Source organism: Peromyscus californicus, unplaced genomic scaffold (genome assembly GCF_007827085.1).
Source record: "Peromyscus californicus insignis strain IS unplaced genomic scaffold, ASM782708v3 Scaffold_17__1_contigs__length_78620276, whole genome shotgun sequence".
Classification (NCBI taxonomy): Eukaryota; Metazoa; Chordata; class Mammalia; order Rodentia; family Cricetidae; genus Peromyscus; species Peromyscus californicus.
This window is the reverse complement of record NW_026294469.1, coordinates 1,239,584-1,257,571: the sequence shown is the minus strand read 5'-3', so window position 1 is coordinate 1,257,571 and position 17,988 is coordinate 1,239,584. Positions and strand designations below refer to the sequence as shown.

Here is a 17,988-nt window from a genome sequence, read left to right as displayed (position 1 = left end):
AAAGTTTGTCTCCCCTGAATAGGTCCCTTCTTTTTAGTTAAGCTCTAAGTGAGCACTGGGTTTGTGTTTAGGAGTCAGTGATGTCACTAGAGAGTTTTACATGTCCCTGAAGACCAGCCTAAGAGAGCAGAATCTTCTGGACCAGCCCATTTCATTTGAGCCCGACCTGGAATCTTGTCTATTTCAGCCAAGTTCTTGCTCATGAATCTAGTTGTACATTGTGTCTAAGTACTGTTCTGTTGATGTCTTCACCACATAATAACATCCAAATAAATGTATACTTTATCATAACAATTTTAAAAAATTATGTGTATGAGTGTTTTCCTTCCTGTGTGTCTGTGTATCATGTATGTGCCTGGTGTCCATGTAGGCCAGAAGAGGGCATAAATCCCCTGAAACTGATGTTACAGACAGATGCAAACTGTCATGTGGAAGAGCAACCAATGTTCTTAACCACTGAGCCATCTCTCCAGCCCCCGTTGTAGTCATTTTTAGTAAAGTATCAAAACAAGGCTGTGTTTGGGTTTAATATGTTAAGCTAGATGTCTTACAAATTCAATTTGAAATTATACTTCTTAGAATCTTGTTGTGGTAACAAAATTGATTTTAAATAGCTGATGGTTTTGAATCATAAATTTAATATAGAGAGTAGTTCATAGAAGTTTGCTATAGTGATATGGAGTCAATTTTGCAAGCCATGCATTTTAAAATTATTATTCTGCCTAATTCCAGAAATGACTAGAGACGTAGTTCATAAGATAGCTATGTAACACTCACTTTTTTTTTTCACAAAAAATCTTTTTAAAGATTATTTTTTTGGTTGTTGTTCTTTTGTTTTGTTTGGAGACAAAGTCTCACCATGTGACAACTCTGGCTGGCCTGGAACTCACAGAGATCCGCCTGCCTCTGCCTCCCTAGTGCTGGGATTAAAGGCGTGTGCCACCACTGCTTTGGTTGAACATATACTTTTGCTGCTTAGAATGCGGATAGTAGAGAAAAACACCTTCCGTACCTGTTGTGTTCACTTTTGATGGCAAAATGTTTTGTTTTCCTTGTTTAATCTCTTAAAATGATTAATGATAGATATGCTTAATTATATGATCTTATAACGAGTTGAGTCCAAATGGCAGTAGACCAGATTCGTAAGTGGTCTGCTAGTTTGTTAAGCAGCCAGACAAATGCAGTCAACACCTAAACAAGCTTTACACTAGCCAACCGCCACCTTTATCTCCTTTCCCGTTATTGACATTTCTAGGGCTATCGAGTTATAGAAGAGAAACTTCCAGTTATCAGGTCAGAAGAAGAAAAAGTCCGATTTGAAAGGCAAAAAGCCTGGTGCTGCTCAACGTTGCCAGAGCCTGCAATATGTGGGATCAGTCGAATATGGGTGTTCAGCATGATGAGGCGGAAGAAAATAGCTTCTCGAATGATTGAATGCCTAAGGTAATGGATGTAATTCAAGTCATTTGCAGTAGTTTTGAATTTTAGTATAAAGATTGGTACTTAATAATACTGTATAACTTTTATTTGTATTATAAATTTTGTATAAATATACTAGGTCTGTAAGTCTTTTGTTTAATCTAAAGAGGAAAAATGTTTGGTAATAGACAAAACATTATTAAACCTCTTTGGTTTTAGTTATTTAAAACTGTGACATTAGGCCAATATAACAGACATAGTTTAACCTATGTTCACTATTAGAGATTTTTAAACAAAACCAGAGAAATGTGGACAGTGTTTTGGGAAATCAGCTTTTAGAGAAAATTGTATTAAGAATATTATTTTTGGGCCAACATAATGGCTCTACAGATAAAGGTGCTGACTGAAAATGCCTGAGGACCTGAGTTCAATCCCCCAGACCACAGAAAGGCTGAAGGAGAGAACCAATTCCTCTGAGTTGTCTGACCTCCATACAGGCTATACCATGAACATTCACACACACATGCATACACTAATAATAAATGTTTAAAAGTTTTTATGTATTACTTTTCTATTCTCTTCAGTGTCATTTGTTTTTCTATTATCATGTGGTTGTTTATCAAAAATACAGAGAAAAGAATCAGACTTTTTTCTTCCAATAAAGTCCCTTAGATAAAGGATAAAATGAAGCTTAAAATTAACCATCCATAAGAGGTTTGGAGGACAGAGTGGATAGCTAGATGGTAGAGCAGTATCAGGTCCCAGGGTCAATCCATAGTGCTTTAAAAAATTATTTTTAGGTCAGTTTATTGTTTGTTAATTTATAGACTACCAACTATTTCCTATGGGAATAGATTTTGAAATATAACCGTTACAGGTGAAAGCTCGAGGCTCTCAGGGTCTTAGCTCCTTGCTCTGTGTGTGGTTAATGGACAATAGCTCACACCTGCTCCTCATGGCAAGAGAACTGTTTCCACTTCTTTTAGTGCTTAGCTTGGGAAACAAGCTGATTAAGTACAAATAATCCGAAAGGAGTGAGAGGATTTATTTCCCATCCTTTAAGTCTTACAGCAAACCATATAGGTGTCTCTTGTTCAAAAAAACTGAAAGAGCAGTATTGTAGTTAGTCATGTGATAGTGAATAAGCTCCTTGTTAAAATGTGCAAAGCCTCTGCTTCTTCACTTACTATCCTCCTGACACAGATCTTCTCATTTAGTATGAAATCACAGTATGAAAATGCTGCCAGCAGGCTGGAGAATTAGTTCCTAAATCTTTCTATTTGCCATTCAGTGGGTTTTAATATACTCAAAACATATATAACTGTCACCCCATTTAATTTTAAAGCATTTCTACTCCCTATCCTCCCCACCCCAAAACCCAGCTCATGCAGTGATTCATTTTCTCACATCTCTAGCTACTGGCAGCCACCAACCTACTTTCTGTATCAATGTACTTTTCTATACTGAACAATTCATGTAAATAGAATTCTAAGTATCATCAGTGTGGTGGCATGTATCACTGCTGCTTTTGCGTGTGTGTGTGTGTGTGTGTGTGTGTGTGTGTGTGTGTGTGTGTGTGCATGTATATGTCTCTCTGTTTGTGGAGACCAGAGGACAATCTAAGGTGTCATTCCTCTGCTGTTGTCCATCTTGGTTTTTGAGACAGGATTTCTCACTGGCCTGGAATTCACCAAGAAGGTGAGACTGGATAACCAGTGAGCTTCAGGGATCTGCCAGTCTCCACCATGTAGTGCGAGGATCACAAGCAAACGTGCCATCAGGCTTTTTAAAGTGTGGTTCTGATCATTGAACTCAGGTCCTTGTGCTTGTCCATTACCAACTGAGCTCTCTTCCCAGTCCTACTTTTTAAAACATTAAAAATAAATCGCTTTTTTTATGATTGCTAAATAGTAGAATACAACTACTTGTCCTTTCTTCACACCTTTCTTGGTGTGTTTCAGTGGTCATCGTGGATAATATTGCTATGACCAGCTATACACCAGTGCTTGTGTGAATGTGTAGAATTTTGAGAATGTATACTTAGGTGTGTAATTGGGGATCTTGTAGTACTGATGAATTTAATATTTTGAAGAACTACTGAACTCTCTTCTATAATGCCTGCACCATTTTACCACTCAACAACCAATATACGAGGGTTCCAAGTCCTTCACTGGAAACACAGAGAGCCAGGAGCTCTTGACTAGCCAGACTAGGCTCCAGGTTCAGTGAAAGATAAAATCTCTCAAAAATAAGATGGGAAGCTGGGCATGGTGGCACATGCCTTTGTTCCCAGCATTTGGGAGGCAGAGGAAGGTGAATCTCCTGTGAGCTCCAGGCCAGCCACAACTATACAGTGTGAGACCCTATCACAGCATACTGGTAAAGGTTTCTCTCTGGATTTGTGTGTTGTTCCATGTTCTGTGTGTCTATGCTTATCTCAGTATTACACATCTGGAATGCTAGAGCTTTGTGTGGTCTATTTGGAAATGAGGATGTATGAGTCCTTCCAACTTTTTTCCTCTTCCTCTTCCTCCTTCTCCTCCTCCTCTTCTTCTTTTAATGTTTTGACTCTTTAGTATCCTTTTTATTTCCTTGAGAATTTTAAGATCAGCTTACCATTTCCTCCAAGGAAACCAGCTGTGGGTCGATTTGTGCAGTAATAGCCCCCCCAGCCTCTCCCCCTCCCCCAGAGCTGAGGACCGAACCCAGGGCCTTGCGCTTGCTAGGCAAGCACTCTACCACTGAGCTAAATCCCCAACCCTTTTAAATTCCCTTTTTTTTTTTTTTCAAGACAGGGTCTCTCCGTGTAGTTTTGGTGCCTGTCCTGGATCTCACTCTGTAGACCAGGCTGGCCTCGAACTCGTAGAGATCCACCTGGCTCTGCCTCCAGAGTGCTGGGATTAAAGGTGTGTGCCACCACCGCCCCAGTAATAGCATTTTACCAATATTAAGTTTTCTGATTTTTAAACATGGGGTGTCTTTTTTTATTAGATTTTTATTTAAGGAATATTTTATATTTTGAGCTCACAGGTTTTTTGGTAATTATTTTCCTAAGCATTGTGCTCATCTTGATGTTATAGGTTGGTTGTTTTCTAGGTTCATATTTGGATTACCCATTTCAGGTATATAGCTAAAGTTCATACTTGTTGAATATCAATCTGGGTCATAATCTTTGAGATCATTTACTAAATCTTAAGTGATCTTTTGGTAAATCCCTCAGAATTTCCTACTTGCAAGATCACATCATCTGCCAAAGAAAGAGTTTTCTCTTGTTCTAATCAGGATGCTTATTTCTTCTCCAGTTTATGCTAGTTAGAGCTGTCAGTGATGTTATTTTCTTGATCTGAGAAATAGTTCATTCTTTCACTGTGAGTTCATGTTTCTTGATACCTTGATTGAGTGAGAAGTTCTTCAACTCTTAGTAGTTGAGTACTTTATGACATGATGTTGGGCAAATGTTTTTTTATAATTATTGCTTTTCTAAAAATACTTTGTACTTTAAATTATAATGTTTAAGTTGAACAGGTATGTTGTTTTTTAGAATAACATAGCATTGCTTAAGTCTTTCTTGTCTAAATGGATTTGATAGGTTGTTCAGTTTCAGTGAACAGAAAGATTAATTTTTCAATCTTCCCCCCTTTCTCCCACCTTTCCTTTTTTCCCCCCTTTTAACTAGGAGTAACTTTATTTATGGCTCATATTTGAGTAAAGAAGAAATTGCTTTCTCAGATCCCACTCCTGATGGAAAGTTGTTTGCAACACAGTACTGTGGCACTGGTCAGTTTCTGGTCTATAATTTTATCAATGGACAGAATACCACCTAATCCAGATCTCGCCTGCTGTACCGGAAGACATCTTCTGAAGAGAAAGAGTGGCTGCTGACTCGAACCAGGAACTAGGGCCATTTTATTACAGTGAACTCAGGACTGGCAACAGCCGTGTGGTTGTTCCATTTTCATAAAATTGGAAACAATGCAGTAATAGCTATTATTGTTTTGTTTTTTTAAAGAAGATATTTTATTATCTTTTACAGAAATTTATGATTGTATTTTATCTATAGTTATTTAGACATGTTTACATGCAGCAGATAATTGTTCATAGTGGACTGAAAATTAATGCAAGGACTATGGTCTCAGTGATAAGTATATTTTGAAGTTCTTAATATGGAAATATACCAGTGTAGCTTGGTACTGTATTTTTTATATTGATCTGCTGATACCAGTTATAGGTTTAAAGATTGTATTTTCAGAGTGGAAACCAATGTCTTTGGAGTTATTATTCAAGGACAGTACAGTATTACATGCTTAAGAATCTGAAGCTACTAAACCAGACTCTAAGAAAACCCCTCAGAACAGAGCCCCAAGTGAAAGAACTTACAGCAGTCTCTGTTGCTTACTTTTCTGTCACTGATGGAGGCAGTGGGAAGCTCTCTCATGTGGCGCCATAAATGACTAGAGTCACAAAGAACTACAGAATAGTTGTAAACTAAACGTGGGTGGCTTGGTATCTGCGTTGGTATTCCTCAGAAACACTGCACTGAGTATACGCCCTCATTACTGGACTTCATTTTGATACTTGTCTATCCTTCATAGTGCCCTCTACTTTTAAAGGGTTTATATGTTAAAAAACTGCTGTGGCCTTTTATGACCTGTATATAATGTAGAATAAAATAATAAAATTCTTGATAGCTTTTTCTAAGTGATAAATGTACCGAGACAATGTTGTGTTGAATGTTTGTACCCTTTCAGGGAGTTTCTTGCGTTTGAGACTGAAATAAGATTAAAACACGGGCTTCTTAAAGGCAGTTTTTACCATTTTGTCAGTCCTTCATGAATATTTTAGTAACACGGTACTTAATTAACTTTCAGAGAAATAAAGAACCACAGCCCAAGAATGAGGTGCCACTGTGGTTTCAGTTAGGTTATCTTTTTGAGCTGAAATGATCATATCTCTATTGAAAACCTATGAAAATATAGGGGCTTGCATTGTGATTAACAGTCAGGTGTACATTTCATCCCCAAAAGTTTCTTTTATTATTGATATAAGACTACACTCTTTCCATGACACAGTGATTGGGAGTGTAACCATTCATCCAGATTCTAAAGCAGTGATCCAGTGGTTTTTTTTTTTTTTTTTCTTTTCTAAGAGTTTCACATTTTATTTTAGGTGAACATGTGAATGCCTGTGTGTGTGTTTGTGTACCATATGCATGCTTGGTCCCTGCATTGGATTCTCTCAAAGTAGATTCACAAGATGGTTGTGAGCTGCCTCTAGGTGCAGGAAACTGAGCTCTGGTCCTCTGCGAGGCCAACTCTTAACTACTGAGCTCTCTTCAGCCCAAATTTCCTCCTCCCGGCCCCAATCATCATCTTAATTTCCTCCTCCTCTTCATTATTACGATGATGATGAGGAGGAGACAGGGTCTCACTATGTAGCCCTGTCTGGCCTTGAACTGAACTCAGAGATCTCCCCGCTTTAGCCTCCTGAATGCTGGGCCACTAATATTTCTTTTCTTTCTTGTATTTATGTGTATGTATGCCTGCATGAGTTTATGTGTATGCACCATGTTTATGCCAGGAACTCAACACAGGTTTGCTACAAGGATGGCCAGTGCTCTGGACTGCTGAGCCTTCTCTCCAGCCCCTGATCTGACTTTGACATTATCATTTTTCCCTGCAGTTGAGACTTTTCTGGTCATTTTTATTCTCTTTATTAGCCTGATAAGTAGCTTGACTTTTTGGAAGCACAGTGAAATTTTGTAATAGTGTTAGGTCTCTGGTACTGTTAACTTTGTTAGTACAGGTCCCATTTCCATGTGAGCCTTAACACATTACTTGGATTAGCAGGCCATGACTGATGAAGACCTAAAGGGAGAGCAGGGTACATATTGATTTGCTTTAAATATTGTTATTACTGGGAGGAACAGATAATCTTCATGTTAATAATAATTAAAAAAAAACGAGCCCCTCAAGTTTTACAATCTAGGTATTTCTCTAAGAATAGTAGACTAAAAAAATAGCACCTACCATTTGAGTGTATCAGACTCTGTATTTAGTGTTCATTGTTTTATTAGGGTTTATGGTTTTTAAAGATTTATTTATTTTTATGTGCATTGGCATTTTGTATGAGGGTGCCAGATCCTTTGGAATTGGAGTTACAGACAGTTGTGATCTGCCTGGTCTTCTGGAAGAGCAGCCAGTGCTCTTAACTGCTGAGCCATCTCTCTAGCCCAAAATAGGATTTATAAGAAAAGATTTTGGAGTTGAAAAGGGACTACACACAAGCAGCTTATACACAATGTTGAAATACTGAACTAAACTCTAATATAGGAATGGAGGTGAAGAGATGGGTGTGCACTAAAGAGAGAATTAAAGCATTGTTAGGCATTGCTAATGGCCAGAGGTGAACTGTGGCAAAGAATCTGGGATAAGCAGGAATTTTGGTCTAGCTTTCAGTAGATCAGTTGAAAGCTAAGAAGGAAAAGTGGAGAAAATGGGTTGGGAGGATTTGATGGGGTAGGAAGGGCAGGTTCAGTTTTGGTCAAGGTTTAAGGTGGTTATAGAATTTGCAAGTGGGATTACCACCCTTATAGTTAGTTGTATATGTGGCTCTAGAGTTTGAGAGAGGTTTGGACTTAAGCTGTTATTTGGAGGTTTATATCAGATCATCCTGGGGTAGTAAAAGGAAAACTAGAGATGTGCAAGGAATACCCATCATTTGAGAGGATCTGAAATGGCATAAGCGAGGGAAGAGAGCCAGAAGAGAGTGATGGAAACCAGGGAGACAGCCCTAGAAGCCATAGAAGGGTCACCACCATGGTGCTAGAGAAAGCAGCAGCATCTGGGGTGTTGGAGCAGCAGTCACAGTGTGTACCAGCGGTCATAGACTTCAGAAGTTTACAGAATTGCTGATTATGGAAATGCTTGTTAGTTGTTGGTCCTTTTTGCAGATATCTAGCATGTTGTAGGAACCACGGGTTTTGATGGCTTTGCCCACACTTGTGTGGTTTCTTTAGCAAGGATTGGAGCAAGCAATGTTGATAATCAACTTGATAATATGTGAGTGTGAACTCTGCATTTACCAAAAGCATGAACACAGTCTCAGATCTGCTATGATATTTTAGTGGTTTTTGTTTGCCTGGCCTGGTTGTCCAGTTGTGTGGAAACACAGCTTCAGGTTACCGAGTTAAGATTGCTGAGTGGATTCCCATAGTAGTAATTCACGCATACATCCTTTAATCTTATGGCTTCCAAGGCTTAGCAGTTGGTGTGGTGGTAGACTTTCCAGGCTGGTTATTTTGGAATAGGTAGTAGAAGCCTGCTTCCCTCTGTCTGTCAGCAGACATGAAAATAGTTATTGCTGCTCTGTTGGCCTTTGGCCTAGATGAGTGCTTTTGTTTCAAATTCTGTTATTATAAATGTTCTTTATATATTAGAGCTGGAAGGCCTTTTTTCTCCTAAGAGTTGGTAAAAGTAGGTGGAATTTAGAAATAAACTCAAAATTAATAATAAAAGTTTTAGTAACCCAGAACTGTTTGAGCATACAAAAGTGAATATAGTTGTCTTCTACATAGGTCTGTCATCTATAATTATGTAGCAGTCTGCAGTTTTTCCAGGAGAGGTTTTGGCGTATGTAGCTGCTTTAGGTAAGCTATAGATTTCATTCAGCTATTTACTTAGTGTTTTCTTGGATTGTGCCAAGATAGTAGAGTCTCAGAGCCATCCAAGGTACGAACGATACCAGACATTGCCAGAGTCACAGCTCATGTCACCTTTTAACATATGGAAAATTGGTTTAAAGAAAACGAACTTTTTTAGTGGGTGAGGAGTGGGAGGGAATTTTAATACATTCACCAAATGAAAGGACAATGACACACTGGTAGACACACGTCATAAACAAATGTGAGGTAGACTGACTAGTGAGTAAAAGTCACCACATTTTGGTTAAGAGAATTTTACAGTAACACGGTGCCCCCTTTTCTAACAATCACAAGAAGCAGCTGCATAAATTACAGCCAAGACTTGACTACAGCTTTTCTAATTTTTAGTTTACATTCAACATTAACCCGTGTGAACTGTCATGCACGTCAAAGTTCAGCAGGTCTGCAGCTAAGTTACCGTGTGACTTAGTCTATTTGCCCTAACTCTCTGTCCTCAGGGATGGAAGAGGGTAAAATCAAACACACCGAGACTTGAATTAACAAGTCATGGTGGCCTGGGCTTGTGCAATTTCATCCTTAAAGAGGACCTAGCATTCACTAAAGGATTATACTGATTAAGGTCATTTAAAAATATCCAAACCTTAAGTTAGGCTTTGGAGAAAAAGAGGCAGGTAAATTGAATCTTAATTATTGGAGTGACAGTCTTTTGGTTTTATTCTGGCATTTCTCCTGAACAGAGCTGAATTGTATTTACAGTTCATGATCACTTGAATTTCTAGAGTGTAGCTCTAACTAACACAGAGTACCTACATTAAAGTAACTTAGTTCAAAAAGAAAAAGCCAGTAAGAACTCCTAAGAGGCCTCTGCCCCTGGTACAATAGTTGTGGAATTATTTCAAGTATCTTATTTACCCTACATAGTGTTAATGGAATATTGCACAAACAGTGGCTTTCTTGATATTACCTGCATTGGACCCTTTCAGCAAAACAGGAACAAGTCAGATACATTCATATCTAAATCAGACTGCCCTGGAACGTACCTCTTTGCTAAAATTCTGCTCTACTAAAATTAAGGAGTAAGCATATAAGGCAGGTCCTCCTTGGACAATTAAAAATGGGGTTAAAAGGAATTTTCCATTTAAAATACATTTCAAACATCCCAAGTAGCTACATTAAAGCCAAGGGATCTGCAGACTGTTCCCATCTAATATATTTCATCTTCTCCCCAGCTGTAAACTCCTTGTTCTCCCTGGATAACCAAGCCCACCAGCTAACGTCTGCAGTAAACGCAGGCTCAGTAGGGCTCTCAGTAGTCTCAGGTCCTAAGACAGATTCAAGTAAAAGTGACCATTTTAACTGGAGATAAAGTCATACACATGGGCTGAGAAAAACCTGAAGAGATACCATGAAATAGAGCAAGTTAAGTGTAAACTTCCAATGGATTACCGTAGTATATTTTCTCAAAATGTTTCTGATTAAAGTAGTTGATGAGAGCTACATAGAAACTTATGTCTCCTAATGCTGATATCAGTCATACACTACCTGCTAATTTTAATGAGTCCAAAAGACTCTGAAAGAGTCTTCCTTACTCCTCAGGAAAAATGTCACTGATAAAATTAAGGAAAACTTGTCTATGGTTCTGTTTCCCATTTCACCCATTTCTGTGTGACAGCTGTTGCTGGTTAAGTCGTTTAAAGGATACTTAGCCTGAGCCAAAGAAATGAACTAGTTCGACTTCACAATAGAATCTCAGCCTGATGTGTGGGTTTCCAGGTGCCAACTGCTTACTTTCAACTAAAACACAGTGGTATGGCACAACTGCAGAATGTTCATTTGTCCACATAGCTTCTTTCACAAATCGCTGTTCTACATTCTCATAGACATGGTGTGCTTATTAAAGACTGGAAATGGGGAAAGCAAAGGAACTAAGCTCAGAGAACCTTCATAAAAGCACACAGCGCCTGCTCTGCATTTACTGGGTTTTTTTGTTCTGTTTAAATAGTAAACTTTTAACTCCTGTGGAAATTTTGCCAAAGGTTTCGATATATATAAGATTATAAATCTTAAACTAACACTGCACAGAGAAAGACAAAGCTACTTCTTCTTTTTAAATACAAATATCTTCTACATTCTATCATTTCAGACCCCTGAGTAATACTGTACCAAAGTACAGATCTGAAGAGAAACTGAGGGTTCAGGCCTCAAGTATTAATCTTCAATTAATTCCACACCAGTGGTGTGAGTTTCATGTAACACATTCAAGCTGGCTAATGCTGACAGTCAGTCCCCTGCCCCCCAACATAGTGTAGTAGAAAAAACAATGCAAACTCCATGTTTGTTCTCCAGAACATAGCCTCAGGCTCCCACAGGTAGAGCACATCCTATGTCATTGCATAACTGCCCACTGTGGCATTGGCCTGAACCTGGTCCTGTCAGCGGAACTGAAGAAGGACAGTGCCCCCAAAGACGACCTTGGTCACATTTGGGGAGCTCTTTGGAGAAGAGATAAATACGTTGCACTTTGCTCCACAGTGATTGTACTTTAAAGGAAAAATAAATCCCCGATAATTGTCCCACTCCATCTAGGGATCTGTTTGTTGTTTTTGGTCTCTTCAAAAACTCATACATGGCGCCCAGTAAGAAAGTAGAGAGGCTTGTCATCACTGCTATTAGCAGTTTGAAACTCGTCCCGGAGGCGGAACTGCCACTGATCCTCCAACTCCAAGCGAACAATCGTTTGCCGTAGGGAGCTTCTGTCCTGGCAGATGACGCACAGGGTAGCACCTTCAGGAAAAGAAGACATTAAATTGATAAGAATGTTACCACCTTTGAAAACCAACATACAGGTAGATATTTTCGTCCAAGTAGTTTTGCAAAAGTTTCAAGGAGCTTAAAGTGCTAATAGAGGGAGATTTCCTTCAGCTGCAGCCTCCTCTCTCGTGTGACCGATGGAAGCAGTGCTTGCTTGTGTCTGTAGAACAGGGCATCTCAACCTCAGCACTTCATTGTGTGCGCTGGGTGCTAGTCTGCGCCTTGTAGAGTGCTGAGCTTTCTGCTCACTGTTCACTGAAGATACCCTCCTCCCCATACACGCACAGTGACAACCAAAAATCTCGTAGGGCACATACCTTCCCCTACTTGAGAACCACCGCTACACTCACACTCACACACAGAGTTAGCTCTCTGTTTTTATGGTACATACAGTGTTCTGGGTGTCATCTTTTATTACTGAGATCAGGTCATCTTGTCAGGATTATTTGTGAATCTGGCTTTGCAGATATTCTTAGGTAAGTTGAACTTTGTTTATGATGCATATCTATTAAGACAACTTTAGTTTCTGTGGCAGACTCATAACTAAGAGTATGTCTGGGGGTGTAATTATACAGTTACTCTGCAGTTGATTTCTGACCCAATCAAATTACTTTATATACTGCTTACAAACATGCATAAGTAGAATCAACCTAGCTTCTGTCTAAACTAGATATCAGAAGCATATATTTCTAAAATAAATAATGGCAAAAGCCTGTTTAAGAAGTACCAGATAAGGGCTGGAGACAGAGCTCAGTGGTTAAGAGTCTCACTTCTGCTTGCAGAAAACCCGAGTTCAATCCCCAGCACCCATGTCAGATGACTCACAAGCTTAAGTTCCAGGGCATCATCTACCTTCTGGCCTCTACAGGCACTTTCACACATACACACACATAAAAAGTCTTGAGCTACATATCTGTTATTCACCTGCACTTAACTTAGTCTTAAGACAGCCTGGTCTTCCTTCCCCAATAATATCAGCAGCCCTGGTTTAGAGTCACAGTGTTCAGACTGCTGGCCGAAGCTTTGCTTGCTTGTGTGCCATTCAACTCTTGACTCTTTTTTTCTAGTGACAATGACACTCACATTCCAGACACTAAATTTGACTTACCTTTTAGAAACTTGAATTTCTTGAGAAGATCGGCACCTACAAAAGAGTCACAGAGGTACAAGAGAAGTCCACTGAAAAACACCCCTTCACAACTGACGTTGCTGGAGTGGGGTCTGGAGCTGACATAGCATACGGCAACCTGGAAGTAGAAAGCAGGAAAAAAGCCATTTCAAAAGCAGGTAAAGGGCTGTACTTCTGCTAAGGGCGCTATAGCCAGGGCCTTCCTCTTCAGTGCAGGGTGCAAGGTGAGAGCCAAGCTTTCTCAATAGAGCGGGTTGGTTATTCAAGCTTTGTATTTAATTAGTAGTAAAGTTTCAATATTTTTAAATTCTCATTAATTTATTGTAGTAAACCATTTTTCTGACAGAAATATTAAGAAAAAAAAGGAACTCGTATGAATGTGTGTAAGTTTTTTAAAAGCCCTACATTCTGGGGCTAGAGATTAGCTCAGAGCACTAGCTGCTCTTTCAGAGGCTCCGGGTTTGATCCCTAACATAATATGGCAGCTCACAGTCATCTGTGACTTCAGGTTTGATCCCTAACATAATATGGCAGCTCACAGTCATCTGTGACTACATCCTCTTCTGGTCTCCATGGGCACCAGGCATGTATATGATGCACATGCAAATAAAATGCCCATGTGTCCATACACATAAATAGTAAAACAAAACACCACATTCCATAAAAAAGGCACACATAGGAAAAAATAAATATTTCACTTTCAAAGAAGCTTAAAACAGCATGAGTTGGGGCTGGAGAGATAGCTCAGTGGTAAGGGCCCTGACTGCTCTTCCAGAGGACCTGGTTCAGTTCCCAGCACCCACATGGCAGCTCACAACTGTCTGTAACTCCAGTTCCAGGGGACCCGACACCCATGGCAAAACACCAATGCACATTAAAAAAAAAACCAAACCAACATGAGTTAATTTTCAGGTCCATACGGCTTCTGTGTCTAGACGATAACCACAAACATTACAGGAAAACAGCAGGATAGTAGAGAGAGCAATGGAGTAGCTAAACTTGGCTTGAACTCAAACACTGGTTTCTTCAGGTAGTGGTCATATGGCATTGTACAGTTCCTCATCTGCACAGGTAAGGAAACCTGGTGGAGTTTTGAATTCTTAAATAAGTCCATTCAGTATTCAGCAAATGTTAGCTGCTGTTAGTATTGAGATTGTATTTTAAAGTTTCTATTATTAACATTAAGTTAAATTTAGTTTCTAAAATTGAATGCACTAGGACTTAAATGAGTTTGTGTATGGATAAATTGTGTGTGACTATGTGCAAAGAAAAGGCCTAAAGAAAACCAAGGACAGGAAATGTCTTGTTCAGGTATGAGTGGCTCATTCTGTTTTTTGTTTTTTTCTTAATTGTGGTCATGCATGCCATGGTGCACATGTGAAGTTCAGAAGACACTTGCAGTAGTTAGTTCTCCACCCTCTGGGTTCCAGGAACTGAGCTTGAGTTCTTAGGCTTGGCAGCAAGTGCCTTTACCCACTGAGACATGTTAAAGTTAACTACAAGGATGTATTACATTCTTGAAGATAATGAAATGGACTCTCAAGATAATCCGAAGGAAAAACCTAGTGGCAGAAACCTGGAGAGGCAAGTGACAATTAAAACACTAGACTAAACTGGTGAAGAACTTGAAGACTGGAAAAGGAGGGAATGACAGCTATAAAGGTGTACACAGCCTGTACTTGTCTGTTCAGGAGTCATTGAGCTCGTCTTACAGATGCTAAGATACTGTGCCTTTCGAGAACTGAGTCCTGAGAAAAGTCACACAATGACAACACAGGCCTATCAATGTCAAAACAAGCAGAGGAAGTCGCCACTTCTGTCCACACCATCGGGGCAGGCTCTTCAGAGCAGCTGACAGCTGAGCAGTGATGGGTCACTGGCTAGCTCTGTTCCTGTGGGGCCCTTTGAATCACATTTCATTGGCTCTTTTAAAACTATCAGTGGAACTAAAATGGGGAAGAAATGGATGTGGCACCCAGAAGTAGTCATCCCGCCTTTACCTCCTGTCCAATGTTGAGGTAGCAGTCAATGGCCAGTACAGGACACTTGAAGTTATGGATGGCTTTGGGGAAGAGTTTATAGGAGGCATGTTGAAGGAACTTCTCCAGGAGGAACTGTGCAGGGGCTGCCAGGAGTGTGTGTTCACTGTCGGGAGCACAGACGTACTGAAGGGGCAAGATGGGAGCTAAGCTCTCTGAAACCTAAAAGCAGATGGTCATGGGAAATGTGCCTGTTAGTGAATGAAATTTCTAAGATTACAATGGATTGCATCCTAATAACTTCCATATACAGCACCCCCAAAGGATACCTGAAATTACACATACCACTGAACCCTACATGAATTTTTACACACACACAAATACACACACTATAATTTCTAAATTAGGCACAAAATACATGAGTGTGGTCTCGAGAGTCATGGCATAGTATTTTCAGGCCATGGTTGATGATGGTCGACTCCAGATAAAGGAGGACTGTCGGGGGCTGGAGAGAGGACTCAGTGGCTAAGAGCATTAGCTGCTCTTGCAGAGGACCAGGATTTGGTTTCCAGCAGCCACATGGTAGCTCATAACCACTGTAACTTCAGATCCAGGGGATCCAGCACCCTTTTTTGGCTTCCACAGGCACCAGGCACACACATGGTGCACATACATACACATAGGCAATAGATTCACATATACAAAATAAAAAAATGTATCTTAGAAGAACGGGTGACTGAAGAGGAATTGTTGTATTAATGGCAGTGGCCTGGTGGGTTTAAACATCTCATTTTCTGCACCACCCCTACTCCCACTTCAGGAATAGTTCAGTGTTATTTAAGTTACAGAAAGAATTTTTGGGATGTTACTATATTTAGTGAATATATTGTTAGGCCTAAAGGGAAGTCTTTTACAATGCTGCTGTGTGTGTTTGAGTTGACTCCTATCCTATTCAACAACAAAAGGCGGAAGTTTCTCAGCTGCAGCGAAGTGGTTGACATGCTGTAAAGATCTGCTAGCTGTAAGCCTCCCTAAGAAGGGTATAGAAAATTCTCTATAAGCTTTGAGCTGTAATATTTTCTTTAAAAAAGCATAATCTAGGGGCTGGAGAGATGGCTCAGTGGTTAAGAGCACTGGCTGCTCTTCCAGAGGTCCTGAGTTCAATCCCAGCAACCACATGGTGGCTCACAACCATCTGTAATGGGATCTGGCGCCCTCTTCTGGCCTGCAGGGATACATGCAGACAGAATACCGTATACATAATAATAAATAAATCTTTAAAAAAAAATAATCTAAGGACCAGACAAGTCTTGTTGTTTCTATTTTTCTCGTGTGTTACATAAGGGTTGTCTTGAAAATAAAGCCTTGCAGCTGGGCACACGCTTTAATCCCAGCACTCGGGAGGCAGACGCACATTTCTGAGTTTGAGGCCAGCTTGATCTAGTGACCTCCATGATAGCTATGTAGAAGGACCTGTCTCAAGCAAACAAACAAACAAACAATCAGCTTTGGTGGAATCCTCAAGGCTTAACTCTGAGATATTTTTGTATTTTCTGGCTGAGATGTCGCTGACAGATGAAGCTACACAGCTGATGCCGAGGACTCCAGGGTCACTTCCCTTTCTATCCGGCAGAAAAGTACTTCTCACATGCTAGTACTTTAACGACAGAGCAGTTTATAAGGAAGCATTTGTCCCGGTTTTCAACAGAATTGAACTTTACAAAACTTACCATGACCTTTGGTTTAACGATAAAGTCCCTTTGCCCTCCAACCTGAACATGCTTCTTCATGAGACTGAAGTTATTAAAGCGGCAGATGAGCAGTCCACTGCTGTTCGTTCTCAGGTTAAAGTCAACATCTTCACAGAAATACCTAAATCATAACCACAATGGTAGGTTTCTCTGTCTGCCCTTCACATCTCAACTATGACAACTACACAGAGAAATGTGTGGCAGACACTAGGGGAGGGCCCAAAACATCGCCTTGTCCTCAAGCAGCTGGCTCACACTCTACTGATTTAAAGGAAGGGGAAAAAGAGGACTTCCATCTTATGCTACAGGGTTTTAGGTTAGTCCTGTCAGAAACAGGACTGTACATCCTGTGTGGTCAGGAGAGCCAGAGGTCTTGTGGTTTAAAATTCTGGTTACATACAGCATGAAGCATGGAAGCAGTGGGTATTCTAATAGCTACAGGTTGTGGGTGGATGTTAAGAGTGACTATGGTCTCTGACACCATTCCTCAGCCATTTCAGATTTCTCAGGAATGTGGGTATGATTAATTCAAGGGGCCTGACTGCTGCCTTCTCCCTATAGGAAGAGTGTGTCTTATAACACTGGAGAGAATGATTTCCTCTCTAGTTCTGAGGATGAATACAGGATTAATATTGGATGTTTGCAGGTCCACACATTGATCAGCACCGATTCAACAGTTTTTCTTCCTATTGGAATTCTTGTTGAATAATCAGGTGGCTAACCTGTGTTTTCTGATTATTTTCCATTACAGTGTCAAGAGTCTAGGTCAATGCTAGGTGTGGTGACACATGCCTGTAATCCAGCACTCAGGAGGATCACAGTGTAGAGAACCTGTGTCACATAATGAGTTCTGGGCCAGGGGAGTTAGCTGGAAGGGGCTTATGGTCCAAGGCAGAATAAAAACAAAGCAGAAGCTGAAGTGGGCAACATCCACTACCAGGTGCCAGGATGACCTGCATCCATGAGGACTGGCCTACCTGTTGAAGTCATACTGTACATTCTGAGTCAGGTCTATGTTGAGGAGAATGAAATCATGCACGTGACATCTTGAGAATGGGGCCTTTAGGTTCTGAGACGTCAGCTTGCTGTTCCATTTCTGTATGCCCAGGATTGCATAGTGGACAATTTTTGGTGTGGCTTCAATGTGCTGCAAGACACTCTTCAAGGACACATTCTTGCTGGAAATTCCTGCTTCCGTAGGCTGGCTATAAAATGTAAAGTTAGTTTATATAAAATGTC

At 40.1% G+C, this 17,988-nt stretch overlaps 2 protein-coding genes across 8 annotated transcripts in view; one reads left to right on the top strand and one right to left on the bottom strand.

The window, feature by feature from the left end:
• The window catches only part of Esco1 (establishment of sister chromatid cohesion N-acetyltransferase 1), a 63,584-nt gene extending 57,361 nt beyond the window's left edge, over window positions 1–6,223 (top strand). For all 5 annotated transcript variants that reach the window (XM_052741517.1, XM_052741514.1, XM_052741518.1 and 2 more), the window contains 2 exons: window positions 1,256–1,443; window positions 5,096–6,223. In XM_052741517.1, the coding sequence (XP_052597477.1) occupies window positions 1,256–1,443; window positions 5,096–5,243 (336 nt within the window). In that variant the 3' untranslated portion in view covers window positions 5,244–6,223. The remainder of the gene's footprint in view (window positions 1–1,255; window positions 1,444–5,095) is intronic.
• Window positions 6,224–9,240: 3,017 nt separating this feature from the next.
• The window catches only part of Greb1l (GREB1 like retinoic acid receptor coactivator), a 259,135-nt gene continuing 250,387 nt past the window's right edge, over window positions 9,241–17,988 (bottom strand). For all 3 annotated transcript variants that reach the window (XM_052741511.1, XM_052741513.1, XM_052741512.1), the window contains 5 exons: window positions 17,727–17,954; window positions 16,729–16,870; window positions 15,020–15,220; window positions 12,999–13,137; window positions 9,241–11,863 (listed from right to left, as the gene is read on the bottom strand). In XM_052741511.1, coding sequence (XP_052597471.1) covers window positions 11,700–11,863; window positions 12,999–13,137; window positions 15,020–15,220; window positions 16,729–16,870; window positions 17,727–17,954 — 874 coding nt within the window. In that variant the 3' untranslated portion in view covers window positions 9,241–11,699. The remainder of the gene's footprint in view (window positions 11,864–12,998; window positions 13,138–15,019; window positions 15,221–16,728; window positions 16,871–17,726; window positions 17,955–17,988) is intronic.